The sequence below is a fragment of the Oncorhynchus tshawytscha genome, linkage group LG13 (genome assembly GCF_018296145.1).
Source record: "Oncorhynchus tshawytscha isolate Ot180627B linkage group LG13, Otsh_v2.0, whole genome shotgun sequence".
NCBI classification, from domain to species: domain Eukaryota; kingdom Metazoa; phylum Chordata; class Actinopteri; order Salmoniformes; family Salmonidae; genus Oncorhynchus; species Oncorhynchus tshawytscha.
Genome location: NC_056441.1, coordinates 91,102,984 through 91,122,076, shown reverse-complemented (window position 1 = coordinate 91,122,076; position 19,093 = coordinate 91,102,984). Strand labels below are relative to the sequence as shown.

At 46.0% G+C, this 19,093-nt stretch overlaps 1 protein-coding gene across 1 annotated transcript; it reads right to left on the bottom strand.

The window, feature by feature from the left end:
• Positions 1–13,603: 13,603 nt before the first annotated feature.
• On the bottom strand, positions 13,604–16,147 carry LOC112239298 (protein FAM181B). Its single transcript, XM_024407779.2, has one exon. It carries the CDS (start codon positions 15,285–15,287, stop codon positions 14,124–14,126), a length of 1,164 nt encoding a protein of 387 aa, XP_024263547.2. The 5' UTR covers positions 15,288–16,147; the 3' UTR covers positions 13,604–14,123.
• Between the last annotated feature and the right edge of the window lie 2,946 nt (positions 16,148–19,093).

Below are 19,093 nucleotides of genomic sequence, written 5' to 3'. Positions count from 1 at the left end.
CCATCCACTAAATGTAGTAACCCCATTACACTAAATGTAGTAACCCCTCCCCCATTACACTAAATGTAGTAACCCCTCCCCCATTACACTAAATGTAGTAACCCCACCCCCCTCCCCCATTACACTAAATGTAGTAACCCCTCCCCCATTACACTAAATGTAGTAACCCCTCCCCCATTACACTAAATGTAGTAACCCCTCCCCCATTACACTAAATGTAGTAACCCCCCCCATTACACTAAATGTAGTAACCCCCCCCCATTACACTAAATGTAGTAACATTACACTAAATGTAGTAACCCCCATCACTAAATGTAGTAACCCCTCCCCCATTACACTAAATGTAGTAACCCCCCCATCCCTAAATGTAGTAACCCCTCCCCCATTACACTAAATGTAGTAACCCCCCCCATTACACTAAATGTAGTAACCCCTCCCCCATTACACTAAATGTAGTAACCCCTCCCCCATTACACTAAATGTAGTAACCCCCCCCCATCACACTAAATGTAGTAACCCCCCCATCCCCCCCCCCATCACACTAAATGTAGTAACCCCTCCCATTACACTAAATGTAGTAACCCTCCCCCATTACACTAAATGTAGTAACTCCTCCCCCATTACACTAAATGTAGTAACCCCTCCCCCATCACACTAAATGTAGTAACCCCTCCTATCACACTAAATGTAGTAACCCCCCCCATTACACTAAATGTAGTAACCCCTCCCCCATTACACTAAATGTAGTAACCCCTCCCCATTACACTAAATGTAGTAACCCCCCCCATCACACTAAATGTAGTAACCCCTCCCCCATTACACTAAATGTAGTAACCCCTCCCCCACTAAAAATGTAGTAACCCCTCCCCCATTACACTAAATGTAGTAACCCCCCCCATCACACTAAATGTAGTAACCCCCCCCATCACACTAAATGTAGTAACCCCTCCCCATTACACTAAATGTAGTAACCCCTCCCCCATTACACTAAATGTAGTAACCCTCCCCCATTACACTAAATGTAGTAACCCCTCCCCCAACCCCTCCCCATTACACTAAATGTAGTAACCCCTCCCCATTACACTAAATGTAGTAACCCCTCCCCCATTACACTAAATGTAGTAACCCCTCCCCATTACACTAAATGTAGTAACCCCTCCCCCCCCCATTACACTAAATGTAGTAACTTACCTAAATGTAGTAACCCCTCATTACCCCCATTACACTAAATGTAGTAACCCCTCCCCCATTACACTAAATGTAGTAACCCCTCCCCCATTACACTAAATGTAGTAACCCCTCCCCCATTACACTAAATGTAGTAACCCCCCCCATTACCCCCATTACACTAAATGTAGTAACCCCCCCCATTACACTAAATGTAGTAACCCCATCCCTAAATGTAGTAACCCCATTACACTAAATGTAGTAACCCCCCCATCCCCCCCCATTACACTAAATGTAGTAACCCCTCCCCCATTACACTAAATGTAGTAACCCCTCCCCCATTACACTAAATGTAGTAACCCCTCCCCCATTACACTAAATGTAGTAACCCCTCCCCATTACACTAAATGTAACCCCCCCCATTACACTAAATGTAGTAACCCCCCCCATCACACTAAATGTAGTAACCCCCCATCACACTAAATGTAGTAACCCCCCCCCCATTACACTAAATGTAGTAACCCCTCCCCATTACACTAAATGTAGTAACCCTCCCCCATTACACTAAATGTAGTAACCCCCCCCATTACACTAAATGTAGTAACCCCTCCCCCATTACACTAAATGTAGTAACCCCTCCCCCATTACACTAAATGTAGTAACCCCTCCCCCATTACACTAAATGTAGTAACCCCTCCCCCATTACACTAAATGTAGTAACCCCCCCATCCCCCCCATTACACTAAATGTAGTAACCCCTCCCCCCCCATCACACTAAATGTAGTAACCCCCCATTACACTAAATGTAGTAACCCCCCCACTAAATGTTCACACTAAATGTAGTAACCCCTCCCCCATTACCTAAATGTAGTAACCCCTATTACACTAAATGTAGTAACCCCCCATTACACTAAATGTAGTAACCCCTCCCATTACACTAAATGTAGTAACCCCTCCCCCATTACACTAAATGTAGTAACCCCCCCCCATTACACTAAATGTAGTAACCCCTCCCCCATTACACTAAATGTAGTAACCCCCCCCATCCCCCCCTCCCCCATTACACTAAATGTAGTAACCCCTCCCCCATTACACTAAATGTAGTAACCCCCCCCCATTACACTAAATGTAGTAACCCCTCCCCCATTATTACACTAAATGTAGTAACCCCTCCCCCATTACACTAAATGTAGTAACCCCTCCCCCCCCATTACACTAAATGTAGTAACCCCTCCCCATTACACTAAATGTAGTAACCCCTCCCCCATTACACTAAATGTAGTAACCCCTCCCCATTACACTAAATGTAGTAACCCCCCCATTACACTAAATGTAGTAACCCCCCATCCCCCATTACACTAAATGTAGTAACCCCTCCCCCATTACACTAAATGTAGTAACCCCCCCCATTACACTAAATGTAGTAACCCTCCCCCATTACACTAAATGTAGTAACCCCTCCCCCATTACACTAAATGTAGTAACTCCTCCCCCATTACACTAAATGTAGTAACCCCTCCCCCATTACACTAAATGTAGTAACCCCTCCCCCATTTCAAATTTACACTAAATGTAGTAACCCCCCCCCATCACTAAATGTAGTAACCCCTCCCCCCCCCATTACACTAAATGTAGTAACCCCTCCCCCATTACACTAAATGTAGTAACCCCTCCCCCATTACACTAAATGTAGTAACCCCTCCCCCATTACACTAAATGTAGTAACCCCTCCCCCATTACACTAAATGTAGTAACCCCTCCCCATTACACTAAATGTAGTAACCCCCCCCCCATTACACTAAATGTAGTACACACTAAATGTAGTAACCCCCCCCATTACACTAAATGTAGTAACCCCTCCCCCATTACACTAAATGTAGTAACCCCTCCCCATCACACTAAATGTAGTAGTAACCCCCATCACACTAAATGTAGTAACCCCTCCCCATCACACTAAATGTAGTAACCCCTCCCCATCCACTAAATGTAGTAACCCCCCCCATTACACTAAATGTAGTAACCCCTCCCCCCCCATTACACTAAATGTAGTAACCCCTCCCCCATTACACTAAATGTAGTAACCCCTCCCCCCCCATTACACTAAATGTAGTAACCCCTCCCCCCCATTACACTAAATGTAGTAACCCCTCCCCCATTACACTAAATGTAGTAACCCCTCCCCCATTACACTAAATGTAGTAACCCCTCCCCCATTACACTAAATGTAGTAACCCCACTCCCCCCCCATTACACTAAATGTAGTAACCCCTCCCCCATTACACTAAAATGTAGTAACCCCCCCCCATTACACTAAATGTAGTAACCCCTCCCCCATTACACTAAATGTAGTAACCCCTCCCCCATTACACTAAATGTAGTAACCCCTCCCCCATTACACTAAATGTAGTAACCCCCCCCATCCCCCATTACACTAAATGTAGTAACCCCTCCCCATTACACTAAATGTAGTAACCCCTCCCCCCACACTAAATGTAGTAACCCCCCCATCCACTAAATGTAGTAACCCCTCCCCCATTACACTAAATGTAGTAACCCTCCCCCATTACACTAAATGTAGTAACCCCCCCCCATTACACTAAATGTAGTAACTCCTCCCCATTACACTAAATGTAGTAACCCCCCCCCATCACACTAAATGTAGTAACCCTCCCCCATTACACTAAATGTAGTAACCCCTCCCCCATCACACTAAATGTAGTAACCCTCCCCCATTACACTAAATGTAGTAACCCCCCCCCATTACACTAAATGTAGTAACCCTCCCCCATTACACTAAATGTAGTAACCCCTCCCCCATTACACTAAATGTAGTAACCCCTCCCCCATTACACTAAATGTAGTAACCCCCCCCATTACACTAAATGTAGTAACCCCTCCCCCATTACACTAAATGTAGTAACCCCCATCCCCCCATCACACTAAATGTAGTAACCCCCCCATTACACTAAATGTAGTAACCCCCCCCATTACACTAAATGTAGTAACCCCTCCCCCAGTAAATGTAGTAACCCCATCCTATCACACTAAATGTAGTAACCCCCATTACACTAAATGTCCATTTCACTAAATGTAGTAACCCCTCCCCCATTACACTAAATGTAGTAACCCCCCCATCACACTAAATGTAGTAACCCTCCCCCATTACACTAAATGTAGTAACCCCTCCCCCATTACACTAAATGTAGTAACCCCTCCCCCATTACACTAAATGTAGTAACCCCCCCCATCACACTAAATGTAGTAACCCCCCCCATCACACTAAATGTAGTAACCCCCCCCATTACACTAAATGTAGTAACCCCTCCCCCATTACCTATTACACTAAATGTAGTAACCCCTCCCCCATTACACTAAATGTAGTAACCCCTCCCCCATTACACTAAATGTAGTAACCCCTCCCCCATTACACTAAATGTAGTAACCCCCCCATCCCCCCTCCCCATTACACTAAATGTAGTAACCCCTCCCCCATTACACTAAATGTAGTAACCCCTCCCCCATTACACTAAATGTAGTAACCCTCCCCCCATTACACTAAATGTAGTAACCCCTCCCCCATTACACTAAATGTAGTAACTCCTCCCCCCCATTACACTAAATGTAGTAACCCCCCCCATTACACTAAATGTAGTAACCCCCCATCACACTAAATGTAGTCCCCCATTACACTAAATGTAGTAACCCCTCCCCCATTACACTAAATGTAGTAACCCCTCCCCATTACACTAAATGTAGTAACCCCCCCCATTACACTAAATGTAGTAACCCCCCCCATCCCCCTCCCCCCATTACACTAAATGTAGTAACCCCTCCCCCATTACACTAAATGTAGTAACCCCCCCCCCATTACACTAAATGTAGTAACCCCTCCCCCATTACACTAAATGTAGTAACCCCCCCCCCATTACACTAAATGTAGTAACCCCTCCCCCATTACACTAAATGTAGTAACCCCCCATCACACTAAATGTAGTAACCCCCCCCCATCACACTAAATGTAGTAACCCCTCCCCCATCACACTAAATGTAGTAACCCCTCCCCCATTACACTAAATGTAGTAACCCCTCCCCCATTACACTAAATGTAGTAACCCCTCCCCCATTACACTAAATGTAGTAACCCCCCCCATTACACTAAATGTAGTAACCCCTCCCCCTATCACACTAAATGTAGTAACCCCTCCCCATTACACTAAATGTAGTAACCCCATCCCCATCACACTAAATGTAGTAACCCTCCCCATCACACTAAATGTAGTAACCCCTCCTATCACACTAAATGTAGTAACCCCTCCTATCACACTAAATGTAGTAACCCCTCCCCCATTTCACTAAATGTAGTAACCCCTCCCCCATTACACTAAATGTAGTAACCCCCATCACACTAAATGTAGTAACCCACTCCCCCCCCCCATTACACTAAATGTAGTAACCCCTCCCCCATTACACTAAATGTAGTAACCCCCCCCATTACACTAAATGTAGTAACCCCCCCCATCACACTAAATGTAGTAACCCCCCCCATTACACTAAATCCAACCCCCCATTACACTAAATGTAGTAACCCCTCCCATTACACTAAATGTAGTAACCCCCCATCCACTAAATGTAGTAACCCCCCATTACACTAAATGTAGTAACCCCTCCCCCATTACACTAAATGTAGTAACCCCCCCCCATTACACTAAATGTAGTAACCCCCCCCATCCCCCATTACACTAAATGTAGTAACCCCTCCCCATTACACTAAATGTAGTAACCCCTCCCCCATTACACTAAATGTAGTAACCCCCCCATCCCACTAAATGTAGTAACCCCTCCCATTACACTAAATGTAGTAACCCCTCCCCCATTACACTAAATGTAGTAACCCCTCCCCCATTACACTAAATGTAGTAACCCCTCCCCCATTACACTAAATGTAGTAACCCCTCCCCCATTACACCCCCTCCCCCATTACACTAAATGTAGTAACCCCTCCCCATTACACTAAATGTAGTAACCCCTCCCCCATTACACTAAATGTAGTAACCCCCCCCATTACACTAAATGTAGTAACCCCTCCCCATTTCACTAAATGTAGTAACCCCCCCATTACACTAAATGTAGTAACCCCCCCCCATCACACTAAATGTAGTAACCCCTCCCCCATTACACTAAATGTAGTAACCCCTCCCCATTACACTAAATGTAGTAACTCCCCCATTACACTAAATGTAGTAACCCCTCCCCCATTACACTAAATGTAGTAACTCCCCCATCACACTAAATGTAGTAACCCCTCCCATTACACTAAATGTAGTAACTCCCCATCACACTAAATGTAGTAACCCCCTCCCATTACACTAAATGTAGTAACCCCCCCCCCCATCACACTAAATGTAGTAGCCCATCATAACAAGCTTTATGTGAGTACGCATCGTAAGCTACTCAGCAGGCATCAATTTTAGAGCCCTATTCAATCTGTACCACGGAGGCTCAGTGTTAAAGCAATGTTCCCTGTTAGCAGAGACGGCACTCACGGTAAACACTGCAGATGTCAGCTCAATGGGGAATGACCTTACATGTCTATCGTGCCATCTGTAACGCTTCAGCAATACAGATTGAACATCGCCCCAAATCTGGCTGAAAGACGAAAAACACACACAGGTTTTTATTTTATTCACATTATTTTACATTTAAAACTTTTATTTAACGAGGTCAGTAAAACATTTTTTTAAATGTATTTACAATTGACGGCCTATTCCCAGGCCAAACCCGGACGACGCTGGGCCAGTTGTGTGCCACCCTATGGGACTCCCAATCACGGCCGGATGTGATACAGGCTGGATCATTAAGCCATTTATTCATTTAATTACAATGACTCAATTGGTCACATTGTATTTTCAAAACGGGTAGACAACCTATATATCTCTCTGATTTAAGTGATAAAAATGCATCCATTTTCCTCAATGATGTTGAAGATGATTCTACATGAGTGACTGAAACCGTCTGGTTTGGAGTGGCAACGCTGCCATCTAGTGGCAGAGTGTAACTAGACAGGTGTTGGTAGATATAACATAGCAGAGTGTTGATACTAACTAGACAGGTGTTGGTAGATATAACATAGCAGAGTGTTGATACTAGACAGGTGTTGGTAGATATAACATAGCAGAGTGTTGATACTAACTAGACAGGTGTTGGTAGATATAACATAGCAGAGTGTTGATACTAACTAGACAGGTGTTGGTAGATATTTGGCCTCCTACGTTTAGAACCGGCAGTCACCATGTTCTCCTACGTTTAGAACCGGCAGTCACCATGTCCTCCTATGTTTGGAACCGGCAGTCACCGTGTCCTCCTACATTTAGAACCGGCAGTCACCGTGTCCTCCTATGTTCATGTCAGTCACCGTGTCCTCCTACGTTTAGGACCGGCAGTCACCGCGTCCTCCTACGTTTAGGACCGGCAGTCACCGCGTCCTCCTACGTTTAGGACCGGCAGTCACCGCGTCCTCCTACGTTTAGGACCGGCAGTCACCGCGTCCTCCTACGTTTAGGACCGGCAGTCACCGCGTCCTCCTACGTTTAGGACCGGCAGTCACTGCGTCCTCCTACGTTTAGGACCGGCAGTCACCGCGTCCTCCTACGTTTAGGACCGGCAGTCACCGCGTCCTCCTACGTTTAGGACCGGCAGTCACCGTGTCCTCCTACGTTTAGGACCGGCAGTCACCGCGTCCTCCTACGTTTAGGACCGGCAGTCACCGCGTCCTCCTACGTTTAGGACCGGCAGTCACCGTGTCCTCCTACGTTTAGAACCGGCAGTCATCTAGTCATAATATTTCTGATCGCAATAAAGAGATGCCTTCCTACATTTAAACTTTGTTGTTCAGAGATTCAGAAAAAGACTAGCATACTATACTATACACTGTTCGTCTTGACTGGCATCCGTGTTCGTCTTGACTGGCATCCGTGTTCGTCTTGACTGGCATCCGTGTTCGTCTTGACTGGCATCCGTGTTCGACTGGCATTGACTGGCATCCGTGTTCGTGTTCGTCTTGACTGGCATCCGTGTTCGTGTTCGTCTTGACTGGCATCCGTGTTCGTCTTGACTGGCATCCGTGTTGACTGGCATCTTGACTGGCATCCGAGTTCGTCTTGACTGGCATCCGTGTTCGTCTTGACTGGCATCCGTGTTCGTCTTGACTGGCATCCGTGTTCGTCTTGACTGGCATCCGTGTTCGTCTTGACTGGCATCCGTGTTCGTCTTGACTGGCATCCGTGTTCGTCTTGACTGGCATCCGTGTTCGTCTTGACTGGCATCCGTGTTCGTCTTGACTGGCATCCGTGTTCGTGTTGACTGGCATCCGAGTTTGACTGGCATCTTGACTTGCATCCGTGTTCGTCTTGACTGGCATCCGTGTTCGTCTTGACTGGCACCCGTGTTCGTCTTGACTGGCACCCGTGTTCGTCTTGACTGGCACCCGTGTTGACGGCACCCGTCTTTGACTGGCACCCGTGTTCGTCTTGACTGGCATCCGAGTTCGTCTTGACTGGCATCCGTGTTCGTCTTGACTGGCATCCCGTGTTCCGTCTTGACTGGCATCCGTGTGGCACCGAGTTCGTGACTGGCATCGTGTTCGTCTTGACTGGCATCCGTGTTCGTCTTGACTGGCATCCGTGTTCGTCTTGACTGGCATCCGTGTTCGTCTTGACTGGCATCCGAGTTCGTCTTGACTGGCATCCGACTGGCATCCGTTCGTCTTGACTGGCATCCGTGTTCGTCTTGACTGGCATCCGTGTTCGTCTTGACTGGCATCCGTGTTCGTCTTGACTGGCATCCGTGTTCGTCTTGACTGGCATCCGTGTTCGTCTTGACTGGCATCCGTGTTCGTCTTGACTGGCATCCGTGTTCGTCTTGACTGGCATCCGTGTTCGTCTTGACTGGCATCCGTCTTGACTGGCATCCGTGTTCGTCTTGACTGGCATCCGACTGGCACCGTGTTCGTCTTGACTGGCATCCGTGTTCGTCTTGACTGGCATCCGTGTTCGTCTTGACTGGCATCCGTGTTCGTCTTGACTGGCATCCGTGTTCGTCTTGACTGGCATCCGTGTTCGTCTTGACTGGCATCCGTGTTGACTGGCATCCGTCTTGATCCGTGTTCTGGCATCCGTGTTCGTCTTGACTGGCATCCGTGTTCGTCTTGACTGGCATCCGTGTTCGTGTTGACTGGCATCCGAGTTCGTCTTGACTGGCATCCGTGTTCGTCTTGACTGGCATCCGTGTTCGTCTTGACTGGCATCCGTGTTCGTCTTGACTGGCATCCGTGTTCGTCTTGACTGGCATCCGTGTTCGTCTTGACTGGCATCCGTGTTCGACTTGACTGGCATCCGTGTTCGACTTGACTGGCATCCGAGTTCGTCTTGACTGGCATCCGTGTTAGAAAGTAAAAAGAGTGTTAAATCCACACTAGCCTTGTGCGGCCAGTAGAGGGGGGTATTGTCGCAGTCTCTATGGTTCAGGGACTTTCTTGATAAAGTTTCTCAGGGTAAGAGGGCTGATCTAGGATCAGGTCACCCCCCCCTCCCCTATCCATTCATCATTATCTAAAAAGCAAAAACGAATCTTGATACCTTTTGTACATGTGGGTAAATGATAGCTGAAAAACAATATCGTACACCTATCTTGAAGAAAAGCAAGTCATCACGTCGAGTTATGGTTAGGCCCTAAGTCTTTAACTTTACATGAAATTGTGTTTCAAAATCTTTCAAATGTATTTTGTATTTTATTCACAAGATACACTGTTTTTCCAACAACTGTGATGCTCAATTAACTTAATTTGTTCTGACAGCAAATAATGTAGAAATCAATAAAAGGACACTTCTGGCAGTGTATTTGTTCTGACAGCAAATAATGTAGAAATCAATAAAAGGACACTTGGTTGGCAGTGTACTAATAAAGGTACCACCTTTATTTTGTCGTTAGAGTCAGGGTAAGTGGTTACGGGTTCCTAGTGGTTAGAGTGTAGAGGCAGGGTGGCCTAGGGTAGCCTAGTTGGTTAGAGTGTAGAGGGTAGCCTAGCAGGGTAGCCTAGTGGTTAGAGAGTGTAGAGGTGGCAGGGTAGCCTAGTGGTTAGAGTGTAGAGGTGGCAGGGTTCCTAGTGGTTAGAGTGTAGAGGCGGCAGGGTGGCCTAGTGGTTAGAGTGTAGAGGTAGGCAGGGTAGCCTAGTGGTTAGAGTGTAGAGGCGGCAGGGTAGCCTAGTGGTTAGAGTGTAGAGGCCTAGGGTTAGAGTGTAGAGGTGGCAGGGTAGCCTAGTGGTTAGAGTGTAGAGGTGGCAGGGTAGCCTAGTGGTTAGAGTGTAGAGGTGGCAGGGTAGCCTAGTGGTTAGAGTGTAGAGGTGGCAGGGTAGCCTAGTGGTTAGAGTGTAGAGGCGGCAGGGTTGTGGTTAGAGGTAGAGGCGGCAGGGTAGCCTAGTGGTTAGGTTGAGGTGGCAGGGTAGCCTAGTGGTTAGAGTGTAGAGGTGGCAGGGTAGCCCAGGGTAGCCTAGTGGTTAGAGTGTGACAGGGTAGCCTAGTGGTTAGAGTGTAGAGGTGGCAGGGTAGCCTAGTGGTTAGAGTGTAGAGGTGGCTAGCCTAGTGGTTAGAGTGTAGAGGTGGCAGGGTAGCTGCCCCTAGTGGTTAGACAGGGTAGCCTAGTGGTTAGACCCAGGGTAGCCTAGTGGTTAGAGTGTAGAGGTGGCTAGCCTAGTGGTTAGAGTCAGGGTAGCCTAGTGGTTAAAAGGTGGCAGGGTAGCCTAGTGGTTAGATTTGTAGCCTAGTGGTCTTAACTGACTTGCCTGGTTAAATAAAGGTTAAAAAATTTTTTAAATTACATCTTGTAAAACATAGTCTGTTTTCATTAAGAAGTGTGGTGATTCTAGTATTTCAACACTTCACGGTATATTCACAGTGTTGACTAATTTAACCTATTTGCGAATCACTCAACTCTCACACTAACTAGTCTGTCTGCACACAGAAAACAACTAGCCAGAGTGACTGTACCAATGAAGGACAACCATAGAGGGATCTAGCAGAATGGGGAACGCCAAATAGCTACCATTCTTTTCTCTCACTTAAACCAACGATAGTTTGAAACAGAGACGTCACCCCTTTCATTGTTTTTTATCATTTGTTATGTCATCAACCAGAGGTTTGAATACTGTAGACGACCTGGTGATGGTCATCAACCAGAGGTTTGAATACTGTAGACGACCTGGTGATGGTCATCAACCAGAGGTTTGAATACTGTAGACGACCTGGTGATGGTCATCAACCAGAGGTTTGAATACTGTAGACGACCTGGTGATGGTCATCAACCAGAGGTTTGAATACTGTAGACGACCTGGTGATGGTCATCAACCAGAGGTTTGAATACTGTAGACTACCTGGTGATGGTCATCAACCAGAGGTTTGAATACTGTAGACTGCCTGGTGATGGTCATCAACCAGAGGTTTGAATACTGTAGACTACCTGGTGATGGTCATCAACCAGAGGTTTGAATACTGTAGACTACCTGGTGATGGTCATCAACCAGAGGTTTGAATACTGTAGACTACCTGGTGATGGTCATCAACCAGAGGTTTGAATACTGTAGACGACCTGGTGATGGTCATCAACCAGAGGTTTGAATACTGTAGACGACCTGGTGATGGTCATCAACCAGAGGTTTGAATACTGTAGACGACCTGGTGATGGTCATCAACCAGAGGTTTGAATACTGTAGACTACCTGGTGATGGTCATCAACCAGAGGTTTGAATACTGTAGACTACCTGGTGATGGTCATCAACCAGAGGTTTGAATACTGTAGACTACCTGGTGATGGTCATCAACCAGAGGTTTGAATACTGTAGACGACCTGGTGATGGTCATCAACCAGAGGTTTGAATACTGTAGACTACCTGGTGATGGTCATCAACCAGAGGTTTGAATACTGTAGACTACCTGGTGATGGTCATCAACCAGAGGTTTGAATACTGTAGACGACCTGGTGATGGTCATCAACCAGAGGTTTGAATACTGTAGACTACCTGGTGATGGTCATCAACCAGAGGTTTGAATACTGTAGACAACCTGGTGATGGTCATCTTGAACCTCAAAAGGAAATGAATTGGCTTTGACCAAAATGTCAGAACACTTATCAACCACTTTTCAGAGTGTTCTGATTCAAGTTAAGATCTTTGTAATAATTACAAAGATGTTCAACATGTTCAAGGGCTTTGTGACACTGTTTAATAATCAGATGTGACTTTAAAACTGGATTCTTATCATCTTGGACTCATTTAATTGAACGTAATATCTTGAAAAAAAATATCTGGTGTTTTTAAAGTATCGTCTTGTCGTCAGTCTTGTCCACTGTGAGCATGAATTAAATCAAATCAAAACACATATTGAAATTGACTGGCATGGGTAATACAACGTTTTTTCATTAGGGGTGAATTAACTTTCACTTTTATGAGCATTAGAGTACATGAGAGAACCAAATCTATACATTTATTCTTATTCACCACACTGAAAGATCGCCAAGGACTGTTTACCATCTAGCAAGCGGTGTCGGAGTGTCATGTCTCGGACCAACAGGCTCAGAGACAGCTTCTACCACCAGGCCACCAGACTGCTGAAAAGTTCAACCTAGCCGTCTCCCTGCACAGATCTGCATCTAAGAGACTATATGCACCATAGATATAATTTGCACTGACTACCAACACAATCAACCCTTACACACAAACAAACAGACACACAAGCACACAGTCTTGTTTTACTAACCTTGTGGAGAGACACAATTGATTCCCATTTAAATCACATTTTCCCTAACCCTAAACCTTACCCTAACCCCTAAACCTTACCCTAACACCTAACCCTAACCCCTAATCCTAAACCTTATTCTAACCTCAAAACCTAACAACCCTAAACCTTACCCTAACCCCTTAACCCTAACCCCAAAACATAAACCTCTTAACCCCTAACCCCAAAACATAACAACCCTAAACCTTACCCTAACCCCAAAACATAAACCACCCCAAAACATAACAACCCTAAACCTTACCCTAACCCCAAAACATAACAACCCTAAACCTTACCCTAACCCCAAAACATAACAACCCTAAACCTTACCCGAACCCCTTAACCCTAACCCCAAAACATAAACCTAACCCCTACCCCCAAAACATAATCTTAACCCTAAACCTAAACCCTAACCCCTACCCCCAAAACATAACCTTAACCCTAAACCTAACCCTAAACCTAACCCCTTAACCCTAAACCTAACCCCTAACCCCTTAACCCTAAACCCTACCCCCTTAACCCTAAACCTAACCCCCTTAACCCTAAACCTAACCCCCTTAACCCTAAACCTAACCCCCCTAACCCCTTAACCCTAAACCTAACCCCTAACCCCTTAACCTAATTCCATCCTTAATAATATAATTTTTCCTTGTGGGGACCAGCAAAATGTCCCGAGTTGGTCAACCTTTTGTTTGTTTACTATTCTGTGGGGACTTCTGGTGGCTCTATGTCCACACACACACACACATATATACACACACACACACACACACACACACACACACACACACACACACACACACAGTCAATGCTACTGTTTTATTATATACTATTAATTCCACTACCCACTTTATATTTGTAAATACCTACATGATCAATATGCATACTACCTGGTCTATTACTTCTACTACTTGTTATTACATGATTATTGATGAAATGTTCTGCGTTGTCAAGGGAGCTCTAACACACAAGTATTTCACTGCACTTTTTATACCTGCTGGAAAAGGTGTACGTTACAAATATGATTAGATTAGACAGTATCTCAATCTGTAGCTCTGGTCAATAGCAAGTCACACTAACATTTTGGACCAGAACTACTCAACTTGTAGTCTCAGACAGGGAAGCGATGTCTTATCAGAGAGAAGAGAAACCCTTTGTGTTGTAGCCACCACAACTCAGACCATATGAGACCTGAGACACAGAGCAGTCTGGGAAGAAGTTGGGAAAGGCCAGAGTGCACAGTGAGTTACTATCCTCTGTAGACCCTGTCGCAGAGGAGTCAGACACAGAGTGACAGTACAGGGGTGTCTGTGTTCCTGGGCCCGTCCGTACGCCCTCTCCTGATTGGCAGTACAGGGGTGTCTGTGTTGCTGGGCCCGTCCGTACGCCCTCCCCTGCCTTCTTAGAAGGAGAAGAGGTACTCCAAGGCTCTGTATACAAGAATCCTCCCACTAGATGGTGAGGGTCGTAGGGCGATACCTGGTCTGTTATGTCCTGAGTCTGCTGGTGCTGGAGGATCCTACTGGGCAGGCCCCGAGTCTGAAACATGTCCTGGTCGATGATCCTACTGGGCAGGCCGCGAGTCTGAAACACGTCCTGATCACTGAGCATGTTACTGTAGTCCGGCCCCAGCAGGTCAAAGAAGTCCGGGTTCCCCCCTCCCCGTTCCAGATCACCCAGGAACATGCCCGAGGTGGACGTGACTCGAGAGGTGGTGGTCGTGTTGGCCGGCTCAGTGAAAAAGGATGGGGGAAGGTTACGGTGCCTCAGGGGAGGCTTCTTGGCTCTCTCCCCCTTGACAGGCTCCTTGACAGAGTTAAAGAGGGCAGCCAGGCTCTTGGTCTGGAGGTTGGCCTGTAGCCCGTCTCGCTTGTGGACGGGTTTGCCTTGCTGGAATGGGCTGGGCTGGGTCTGAAGCTGGGTCTGAGGCTGGATCTGGGTCTGGGTCTGGGTGGGAAAGCCAGAGCCTTTTCTCTTGTTGGCCCCTGGAGCTGCTGCTGGGTTCCCTGTTGGACTGATGAAGCCTGTACATCTCTTGATCTGCTTCTGCAGGTACTTGCGGTGGTTGACTTTCCTTTTGGACTTGACTGGCTTGTCCAAAGCCAGTTTGATGTTGCTGGAGGCCGAGTCTATGAAGCTGAGCAGATTCCTGGTAGTTTCCCTGTATTCTCCTCTCTCCTCACTCTCCTCCAGTGGACTCCCGTCCAGGCTCTGACCCATGTCATACTCCATCATGACCGACCCAGGGAAACAGAAGTTTACGAACGGAGAGTTCATGATTGCAGTTTGAACAGCCATTACAATTCTGTTTCTAAACACTGTGGCCTCAGTGGCCTCGCCCTCAGCATCCACTGCTGCTGCTCCCAGCTACTGCTGCTAATCCAAAATATAAAGAGCCTCTTCCTCGTCACAGCATGTCTTCTTGTCCTGTGTCTGGGTAATGTTGGCACCTACAAGAAGCAAATCAGATATTCGATTTCAGACTGTCACAAGAGACTAGTCCCAGGGTAGCTTCCCAGTGTGCAAAAAATGGTTGAGAATATGTATTCTCAACGTCTTTTCAACCAAAGATATGTCTTTTCAGCGTCTTTTTGCTCATAGGGTTGGTCCAAACCCCTTGGTCCTTAAGCTAGTTGTGAGGCTTGGACATGCAACTCCTGTGAACTCCTCTCCTCTCCACAGTAGAACAGAACAGAGACTGAACTGAGGGAACAGACACTTGTTGTTTGTGGAGAAGAAAATCTGACCGAGAGAGAGAGAGAGAGAGAGAGAGAGATCTTTCAGGGGGCGGGGCTAGATGATGTCAGAACATCAAAGGGGAGGGGCAGAGAGACCCCGGGACTTAACTCTTTGCTTACGCCTGACCACCTGCAACTAAGAGAGATTTGTCTGAGCTTCCCCGCTGTGTCTCAAGACAATAGCCAGTGGTAGGGTTGGTTGGATCCCTCTTCCTCCTCCTTTCAGTGTTTATGTGTGCTGTGAACCCAAACCGGTCTTATAAAACTTGAATATGTTGGGCTACTATGGAGGTGAAACTAGAATATCACTTTCAGAGCAATGTAATTCTTTGGAAATTAGTTCTTATGTTGTTTTATAATAGTTAAAATGTAAAAGATTTCATTTCTAAAAAAACATTGTCCCTGTGTTATGTATACATTATTTATCTTGTGCTCTTAAAAAAAAATATATATATAATATATATAATATATATATATATATATATATATATATATTTACATTATTTCCATGTCTTTATTCATACCAGCTTGATTGTTGGGTTTACAGGCAGGACTTGCTACTTCTACCATCTCATCACACACCGAGAACACACCAAACTATGTCATCAAGACCCTACCGTTTACTATTATCTTTTCAGAAAGGCTTTTTCTCCATGGGGAAATCCTGGTTCCCAAACAGGTATCTCTATAGTATCTGGGATCAATTGTATCTCTATAGTATCTGGGATCAATTATAACTAATCCTGGTGCCCAAACATGTATCTTTATAGTATCTGCGATCAATTGTATCTCTATAGTATCTGGGATCAATTATAACTAATCCTGGTGCCCAAACATGTATCTCTATAGTATCTGGGATCAATTATAACTAATCCTGGTGCCCAAACATGTATCTCTATAGTATCTGGGATCAATTATAACTAATCCTGGTGCCCAAACATGTATCTCTATAGTATCTGGGATCAATTGTATCTCTATAGTATCTGGGATCAATTATAACTAATCCTGGTGCCCAAACATGTATCTCTATAGTATCTGGGATCAATTATAACTAATCCTGGTGCCCAAACATGTATCTCTATAGTATCTGGGATCAATTGTATCTCTATAGTATCTGGGATCAATTATAACTAATCCTGGTGCCCTAACATGTATCTTTATAGTATCTGGGATCAATTCCCAAATATAACTCTACTACTTAAGATAACCTTCCTGCTTGTTCTGTGTCTTAATCTGCTCGTGGAACTAAAGTTGGAAGTTGATTTCTTGTTGGTGCATGGTCATGTTGGTGAATTCCCAGAGCAGTGGGAATTTTTGCTCGGTCCTGACAACTATTATAGCCGGGTCTTTGACATACAGCCCTACGGAGTCTAAAGAGCCTCTATTCTCCCCCAGCCTCTGAAAGGGAGCTTTGTACCAGGGATTCATTAAAGTGCACCTCACAGCCCCACAGTAAAATACCCCCCCCTCTCAATAATGAACAGTCGATTTAACTGGAAAAGCTGGCTGTTAAATTAAAAGGGGAAAATAAAGTGTTGGTTCAGGCTCGGTGAAGAAGAAATGTTGACCTTAAGAAATACAACCCTGGTATGAAACTGCTTGCTGTACCCTGCTTACTGCGTCTGCTTACTGCGTCTGCTTACTGCGTCTGCTTTTACCGCTGTAGACAATAATACTTTTACGGGAAGTCTCTTGGCTAACGGTGAATAGTGAATACCCAGAACACACTGGGAGGTGCAGTATGGGTTCTAGGTCTGCCTGGGAGTTTCACTGTGCCAAAGCTTGATCCTGATTTAAGTGGGGGCTGAAAGGAGGACATAGTATCAGAGCTGGTGAGAGAGGGAAAAATACATAGGACTGGATGGAGGACATAGTATCAGGGCTGGTGAGAGAGGGAAGAATACATAGGACTGGATGGAGGACATAGTATCAGGGCTGGTGAGAGAGGGAAGATGGAGGACATAGTATCAGGGCTGGTGAGAGAGAGAAGATGGAGGACATAGTATCAGGGCTGGTGAGAGAGGGAAGAATACATAGGACTGGATGGAGGAAATAGTATCAGAGCTGGTGAGAGAGGGAAGATGGAGGACATAGTATCAGGGCTGGTGAGAGAGGGAAGAATACATAGGACTGGATGGAGGACATAGTATCAGGGCTGGTGAGAGAGGGAAGATGGACTGGATGGAGGACATAGTATCAGGGCTGGTGAGAGAGAGAAGATGGAGGAAATAGTATCAGGAGCTGGTGAGAGAGAGAAGATGGAGGAATAGTATCAGAGCTGGTGAGAGAGAGAAGATGGAGGACATAGTATCAGGGCTGGTGAGAGAGGGAAGATGGAGGACATAGTATCAGGGCTGGTGAGAGAGGGAAGATGGAGTACATAGTATCAGGGCTGGTGAGAGAGGGAAGATGGAGGACATAGTATCAGGGCTGGTGAGAGAGAGAAGATGGAGGACATAGTATCAGAGCTGGTGAGAGAGGGAAGATGGAGGAAATAGTATGAGGACTGGTGAGAGAGAGAAGAATACATAGGACTGGATGGAGGAAATAGTATCAGGGCTGGTGAGAGAGAGAAGATGGAGGACATAGTATCAGAGCTGGTGAGAGAGGGAAGAATACATAGGACTGGATGGAGGACATAGTATCAGGGCTGGTGAGAGAGGGAAGAATACATAGGACTGGATGGAGGACATAGTATCAGGGCTGGTGAGAGAGGGAAGAATACATAGGACTGGATGGAGGACATAGTATCAGGGCTGGTGAGAGAGGGAAGAATACATAGGACTGGATGGAGGACATAGTATCAGAGCTGGTGAGAGAGAGAGAAGATGGAGGACATAGTATCAGAGCTGGTGAGAGAGAGAAGATGGAGGACATAGTATCAGGGCTGGTGAGAGAGAGAAGATGGAGGAAATAGTATCAGGACTGGTGAGAGAGAGAAGATGGAGGACATAGTATCAGGGCTGGTGAGAGAGGGAAGAATACATAGGACTGGATGGAGGACATAGTATCAGGGCTGGTGAGAGAGGGAAGAATACATAGGACTGGATGGAGGACATAGTATCAGGGCTGGTGAGAGAGAGAGAAGATGGAGGACATAGTATCAGAGCTGGTGAGAGAGAGAAGATGGAGGACATAGTATCAGAGCTGGTGAGAGAGAGAAGATGGAGGACATAGTATCAGAGCTGGTGAGAGAGAGAAGATGGAGGACATAGTATCAGGGCTGGTGAGAGAGGGAAGAATACATAGGACTGGATGGAGGAAATAGTATCAGGACTGGTGAGAGAGGGAAGATGGAGGACATAGTATCAGGGCTGGTGAGAGAGAGAAGATGGAGGACATAGTATCAGAGCTGGTGAGAGAGGG